The 7,606-nt window shown below is 44.9% G+C and overlaps 1 protein-coding gene across 1 annotated transcript; it reads left to right on the top strand.

Annotated features, from left to right (window-relative positions):
- The first annotated feature begins 449 nt into the window (after positions 1-449).
- cacng6b (calcium channel, voltage-dependent, gamma subunit 6b) lies at positions 450-6,807 on the top strand. Its single transcript, XM_070966877.1, has 4 exons — positions 450-1,131; positions 3,687-3,761; positions 5,483-5,620; positions 5,719-6,807. Exons 1-4 carry the CDS (start codon positions 768-770, stop codon positions 5,937-5,939), a joined length of 798 nt encoding a protein of 265 aa, XP_070822978.1. The 5' UTR covers positions 450-767; the 3' UTR covers positions 5,940-6,807.
- The last annotated feature ends 799 nt before the right edge of the window (positions 6,808-7,606 follow it).

Here is a 7,606-nt window from a genome sequence, read left to right as displayed (position 1 = left end):
TGTTTGCCGGTACACGTAATGCAGGATTGGAAGTATTTGTGGCAACCCATTATCCCCTCAGATCAAAAGGGATCTGTGTCTAAGCCATAGATAGTGTACCTGCTCGGGAAAGAGCTCTGTTGTCAACTCCTCTGGGAAAATAGAAGATGGGTGGTCCAGTCTGGCGCTGTGGTGTTATTTCTCACCTTGACCCTGCACCAACCAACTCCACCAGCTCACCCGGCCCATTGTTTCTTCATCTGAAGCAAAATCTGCCTTTCAGGGAAACGCCATATGGCTTATCTATTGTTGGCTGAGAGCGTGTCATATGGCTTTTAGGGAGGGATAACTGTAGATGCTGATAAAGCTGTTGGAAATTAAATATTACGCTGGTGATGAAAGGATTTTGCTCTTGTGAAGCATATGCTGGCTGCTCTTTCATCTTTCTGTTTCATCTCTCTATTCCACAGGACTGGACGGAAAACAGACAGTGGCTCTCCTGGTCCTCCCATTTTATCATTTCCTCACTTCATCCGCCCCCTGCTTGATTGGAGCTCTATTCATATCGCTTTCTGTCCAATTTCATTGTTCAGCCCACTTATTTTTACTTGATCTTTTGCTCACTCTGACTGCTTTTGCTCAGTTTACTCATTCATCACAGGGTAGTTGATAGCTGTGTGTCCTCCTCTGCACCCTCTTCACCCTTAACCCTCGTTCCATCGTTTCCTCTACTATTCACTCCTCTACACCTCGACCAAAGTGCCTCATTCTTTCCCCTGGTCTTCAGTATGTGGTCCAACTTCTTTGTACAGCAGGATGAGGAGGGCCGCATCGGGGTGGCGGGTGCTGGACAAGCTGGGGGTTTGGGTGGAATGAAAGGTGGAAGGGGTCAGAGGAGGACCCACAAGATGAGTGACAGTCAGGAAGGGAAGATCAAGCTGGCCTTCTTCGTGTGTATCATTGGCGTGACCCTGACGGTGCTGGGCATGGGGACAGAGTTTTGGGTGGAGCTGGCCCAACCAAAGAATTTCATCGGCAACCAGACCTGCCAGATGGCCCATTATGGCCTGTGGAAGGGCTGCATCCGCACCCTATGGGTGGCTGACATAGACCCAGAGAGGACAAGCTGTGGCCCCGCTGAACTACCTGGAGGTGAGACCTCTGGCTGGCGTGTCTGTGTGTCTGTGTGAGTTCATGTTCGTCTGTCTGTCTGTTCTCTGTGCTGTCTAGGAGGCGAGCAGGTGAGCTTTCTGGAGGGCATGTGTTTGTTTTGTTTCTCCGACTGTCTGCTCATGTCTGTGTCTCTGTAAACTGAATTGCCCGGCCATGCAAGTGTACCTTGAGGCGGCCTCCACGCAACAGTATGTGCCTCAGTATGAAAGTGAATTAATAGAAAGGGGTCAAATGATGTTTTTGAGAGGTCTCGAGTTGTTGACATCACTGAGGAAAGAAACACTTGCACTTAATCACCACATTTTTCTTGTGAAAACAGAGGGAGCAGGCATAACTAATATGATGTATGCCCTCTGGGAACATGCTTACATCTGTAGGTATTTCATGTGAGCCCATGAAGGACTGAGGAAAGCTATGCCGACAGTCATTTTTCCCCTGTGTACATTCGTATGTATCCACTCTCACCTTGCTAAGGCATAAAGAGAGGATACTTGTGTATGTGAGGCTGCCTGTGCATATATGTATCTAGGTCATCCTACAGATAATGTGCAAATTGAATCATTAAAGAATACGATGCTTGAAAACAGAGCATGAGCAAGACCACAGAGAAGCTGTTTTTAATTCTTATACTATTGTAACAATGCATGCAAGCATGCTGCAATTATACAACAAAATCTTTGTGATTCACAACATTGTCAGTAATGAAGAATTCATGTCAAGTTTTCCCCTGGCTGCATATCTGATTATCTCCTGATGTATGTGCAGTGCAGACATTTGATGAGAGAACTGACCGCGGGTTTATTGTGTTGACGAACATCCATGTTTAGAGTTGTGACAGTTCCCTTCTAAAAACACTTTATTCAACTTGACCATGGTTAGGTTCTCCAGAGTGCGCTGATTATCTGCACAATGACCTATTTCTGTCTGAAAAGCGAGCCTGGAGATGGAGAGAGGCAGGTATTTGAAGACGTGAGATAGAGATTGGCAAGGATTTAGAAGGAGCTGCTCCTGGAATCACTGCCTATCTCAGGGAATCTGCTGAGACACAGCCGAGCTCTGAAGAAACCAAAAATGTCTCCTCATCCAGCAGAGATACACGTGGATCACATACTGTATATGCAATAAATACTGCTCACATGCATCACTTTGAATGATGCGTCAAAACATTGTTTTCCATCCAGTCATCAAGGACTAAAATCCATCTTACCTGGCAAAATGTCCTGTATCTCTGGCTGCTTCTAGCTTATATATCTTTGCCTCTGAGATGGTCTGCTGGCTTGTGAGAGCAGCCAGTATGCTGCTGACAATCTTTCTCACACGTCCTAACACTGTTGGCCCACGCCGCCTGTTGCAGATGGCCGTGGGCTTGTCATGTTTGGACGAAAACAACTGTTTTTGCCATCTCTGCTTCTCTGTTTCAAATCCCTGTTTACATGCCTCTGGCTCCCGTCTCGAGCGAAGTGCGGCCCCGCCAATGCCGTGCCTGTCATGTCAAGACCAACCATCCGTCTTTGCAGCCTGCTGGAGAGGAACATGACAGCTCAATAATTATAGCCTCAGCAGGGGTAGTGAGAGCAAAACCGGTTGACTGTGATAGCATAATGTGCTAAAAAAATCAGTAGGCTGATAAATGGTGTGTATGCTGCAATAAAAATGTTTGCAAATGAGCACAAACATATTTGTGTGTGAAAGAAATGTGTGAGTGTGTGTGCAAGCATGTGGTCATCTTGGACCACAAAATATTCAGTGGGTGAAAGTCATCACTATGCGCCTGTGAAGCCAAGTGGAATCTGACTACTTCACAGTTTTTGTCTAAATATAGAGAGGGGGAAACGAGGATGAGGGACAGACAGGGACTGAGGGAGAGTGTATGTCTAATGCAGTATTAACCAACCCCTCTGCGCTTCCTCCCCCTCTTGACATCTCCTGCTCCCCTCACCTCCTTCTCCATCTGTGGCTCCCCTCTCTCTCTTCCCCTTCACTCACCACCCCTCCATCTGCCCCCCAACTCACTCCTCCTTTCCCCTCTGAGCCTCCATGCATATTTCCTGCACCCCCCCTTCATCATTTACTCACCCCACATATCCTCTTCCCCTCACTCCTTCTCCTTCTGCAGCCACGCCTCTCCATTTCTATCCTCCATCTGCCCCTTTCTCCCTGTCTACCTCTCTCCTTGCTCCCCTCTGCCATCCACCCTCAGTGTTTTGCTGTCTCTCACCCTCTCTGGCGGCACCATATGTGTGATGCCGGGGAGTGTGTGTGTGTGTGTGTGTGTGTGTGTGTGTGTGTGTGTGTGTGTGTGTGTGTGTGTGTGTGTGTGTGTGTGTGTGTGTGGAGCAGTGTGTGTATTCCAGCTAATGCTCGACACTTGGATATAAATAGGAATAATGCCTGGAAGGACAGGGTGCATGGATGCATAGGAGGCACATAACAGAAGACCAGCAGCCATCCATAGGAGTGTGTGCATGTGTGTGCGCATGTGTGTGTGTACATGTGTCTGATCTCTTTGTGTGATCTTTTTCCTTTACCCACAGAATCCAACTGCACCTACTTCAAATTCTTCACCTCTGGGGAGAACGCAGTCATATTCAAGAAGACAACCAACAAGAGTGAGATGTTATACTTTCCCCTGCTATTTTTGTTCTACATACAGATACACACCAACAGTCACAGCACAGCTACTATCAATAAAGACGTTCACTGGGGTGCTCAGAGGACCATGCTGGTGGTTTTTGCATGTTTCAGCCCATTAACTTCTGCTGCCACCCATTTTCCAAAGCAAATCATAAGCTATCAGACTGATTAATGTGTTTACCTTACTGTCCAGGCAGCCGCTGGCTTCAGCGCAGTTTCAAGTTCAGCGGACTGAGGCTTGATACTTTCATCACAGTGGGCAAAAAAGTTTAGCGTTTGGCGAAAAGTTCAGAAAACTTCCTTGATGCGTTCAAAGTCATTTGATATATCGAGGACATGAGAGTGAATTACAATCAGATGGTGTGCTGTTTGAATATAAAACTTTCAAAGTATACACTAAGCAAACACTGATGTAATCACATGGCCAATGGGATGCTGTGTGTAGGCAAGCTAGCAGTGTAGCTAGATGGATAGCAACGTCAGCCTTGAATATCTAAATAACTACTGGATGGATTGCCTTGAAATTTTGTACAGATATTAATGCTTCTTACATGATGTATCATAATAACTTTGGCGACCCCTTGAGGTTGACATTTGTGGTTTTGAGTTGAATATTTCTTGGATTGCCATGAAGTTTGGTGCTCTCATTCCCCACAGGATGAATAGTAATCACTTTGCAATGCCTTAAAATTTCATCAAGCACCATCATCAATCAGCATTTTTATCTGTTAAGTCTAAATATGTGCGACATTATGACATTCCCATCTGGACTTTATGTTTAGTGCTAATGAGAAAATGTTATCATGCTAACATGATAAACTAAGACGTGGGCATGGTAAATATTCTACCTGCTAAACATTAGCATGTTAGTTTTGTCAACGTGAGCGTGTTAGCATGTGCGTGTGTGTGTGCGTGTGTGTGTGTGCAGCCTCACGGAGCTCCTGGCGTGACTTCAGACTCTTCAGTCTTGTTTGTCTGAAAGTGGATGTTGTTTGGCTGAATTTCCACCAAGAAGAAATATCCTTCCAAACATGCTGTGGTGCCAACTGCATTAACAAAATAAGAAAATGAACAAAGTGTTCAGTGCGATGATTGGGTCATGTCAAGCAAGTTTTAAGTCTCTGCAGGTTTGTTTTAAAGTCTTTTGGGCACACACGGACAACCAGTGGCTGCCATGGATCATTAGGAAAAACGCATTAATCAATTGAAGTGTGAAGTGTTGCTGGACAAAAACAAAACTGCTGATGGTCTTTTTAGGTTGATTTGAATTATTATCTATCTCACCTCCTTTTTGGCCTCCCCTCACTCCCAGTAACAAAGCCCATTCATAAAGCTTGTATCTGATGTGCTTTAATTAATAGAATAAAAACTGGCACTGGCTGTTGAGAGATGTTGATCAGCTTTATGAGTTGCACCTGCTCAGGTGTTTAATGCCAGTAAAATCTGTTTTAAACAGAGCCAGTATGGGAGGTGGCACATTTCACACCATGTTTGTATTTTCACATTTCAGTCATGAAATACATTCGTAGTAATCCCAGTAGAACTTTGTGAAGTGATGCAATGTTTGATTCTATGAACCGGCCACACAAAGTATTTCAACTCCAACTTTAAACATTTATTTTCACAAATTCTCACACACGCACCTTTGCTCTCAGCTCCCGCCTCTCTTTGAATTTCTCTCTTCTCTCCCTCACAGATCTGAATCTAGCAGCAGCCATCTTGGCCCTTTTGAGTCTGACCATGATGGTGATGGGCTCCATCTGTATCGCCATGTCCCTCAGTAAAGGAGTACCCTTCTTTCTCAAGCCCGCCTCCTTCTCTTTCATCCTATCAGGTGGGAGCTCACAAAGATTTGTTACCGGTTCACATGGTATTGCAATAACTCAAACTGACTGATTTGGTGAGATAATGTCATTTTTTTAACCTGTTCAGGTATACTGGTCCTGCTCTCTGTGCTGATATTCCACCAGTCCGTGCAGGCCATGCTGTCCACTGACCACTCCATACCTTTACACCACGAGCTGTCCTGGTCCGTGGCCTGCGTGGGCTCGGCGGGAGCCATTCTTATTCTCGGAGGTTCCCTCTTCATCATCCTCTCCCTTCCTTTCAGCCCCTGGCAGAAATGCCTGCCACACAAGAATAGCGCCACCTAGCGCTCGAATGCTAAAACATGCGTACAGTATTCTTGACGCCTTGTTTGAGAGCAAGTGGAGAAGTCCTTTTCCTGGCGGTGACTTTGCTTGTTCTTGTCAAAAAAGTCATAGGTCTTAATCAAATGTCTGAAGAGAAGTCAGGAACACATAAGTGAGGCCTCCAGAATATTTTTTTTCAAGTAGAAAATAGATGGAAGGAGCAACAGGGCTACTGCTGACTGTTTCATTTTTAGCTCTGTGTTAATAAATCTCGTCTTTCAACCAGCATAAGCAGAATAAATAAAAACTTTTTTAATCCTAGGACACTCTGGTATATCAAAACTTGTTTTCTGATAATGCTAACGATCAGAATGGAGGATTATCTTACTTGTCATATCTGCTACATGTTGCCTTACGAACTGTCAAGTCGATGAGTGTCCTTAATATTTTAGCCCTTGAAGCTTTTTAACACTTAATCCTTGATTTTAAAAAAAGGCTTTAGTTGTCATTATTTATTACTTATGTGTGTTTTACAACTATTGGGTGAATGCTGCTTCAGTGATGAATGTATGTTGAATGACATCAATTGTGAGAAGCGATTCAAATACCGTTTTGTATATCAGAGAATTGAACGGACTCACTTTATAAGCTCAACTTTGTACATAAATGGAATGAATGTGTTTATATTTTATGAATGGTCAGTGTTTGTTGTGTTGTCTTCAGTCACTTTCCAATCTGTGTGCAGCAAATATATATTTGTTATAGGAAGCTCACCTTACCTCTCTACCAGGAAATGCTATTTTACACAATATATGCTGTGCTCATTTCTACTCATATATATGTACAGTATGTGGTGCCAGTTTTGCTTATCATTAAAGGGATTTGACATAAAATAACTGCCTCACTTTTGTTTGCTGACATGACACCCTGTCTGCTTGTCCAACTTGACATTCACCCATTTTCACCCCTTCACATCGTGACTCCTAACCTCTCTGCCAAACATCCCCCTCCCCCAAACTGGCTCCTCTATAATTAGGCCAGAGCTCATCGTAATGCATTTCACTGCAGAGGTTCGGAAACCTTATCCTTGAATTTCAACTATGTACCCCCCGGCCTATCCTCATACCTCTGTACCCTCTCCTCTGCTTCTCCACCCCTGACCTCAGTGCATCACTTTCTCTGATGTCTCCAGGGTAGTCCGGCAGCCACTACTCCCCCACCCTCCTCCAACCCCCCCTGCCCATCCATCCACACACATGCACACACACACTGAAAGACAGACTGTCCAGATCCGAGATGTCCCAATAACTACTCTAACACCTGGCCCGCTGGGGAGTGAGTGGCATCCAGACAGTCCCACACACTGACATGCTCACCTGCACGCACACACACACACACACACACACACACACACACACACACACACACACACACACACACACACACACACACACACACACACACACACACACACACACACACACTATCACACATGCTTTTAACTCCGGGTGGGCAGAAACTCAATCCACATGACAAACTATCCTGGTTGTATATATAGCTGTTAATAGTCCTACTGAGACAGTGTGACAAGTGGTACGCAATCACTGGCTGTATGTTTGTAAATGGAAATGGGCTTCCAAGAATTCTTGATAGAGGACCTGCAGATTGAAGGTGGAAACTCCCAGAAG

Source organism: Chaetodon trifascialis, chromosome 7 (assembly GCF_039877785.1).
Source record: "Chaetodon trifascialis isolate fChaTrf1 chromosome 7, fChaTrf1.hap1, whole genome shotgun sequence".
NCBI lineage: Eukaryota > Metazoa > Chordata > Actinopteri > Chaetodontiformes > Chaetodontidae > Chaetodon > Chaetodon trifascialis.
Note: the sequence above shows the minus strand (reverse complement) of the source record. Positions and strands in the feature narration are given on the sequence as shown.

Bases quoted from the DNA above. Each gene is read 5' to 3' on its own strand.
- cacng6b (XM_070966877.1), top strand. From the start codon at position 768: ATGTGGTCCAACTTCTTTGTACAGCAGGATGAGGAGGGCCGCATCGGG. The intron at 1,132-3,686 runs GTGAGACCTCTG...CTTTACCCACAG, and splicing joins CCCCGCTGAACTACCTGGAG to AATCCAACTGCACCTACTTC. The intron at 5,621-5,718 runs GTGGGAGCTCAC...TAACCTGTTCAG, and splicing joins CTTCTCTTTCATCCTATCAG to GTATACTGGTCCTGCTCTCT.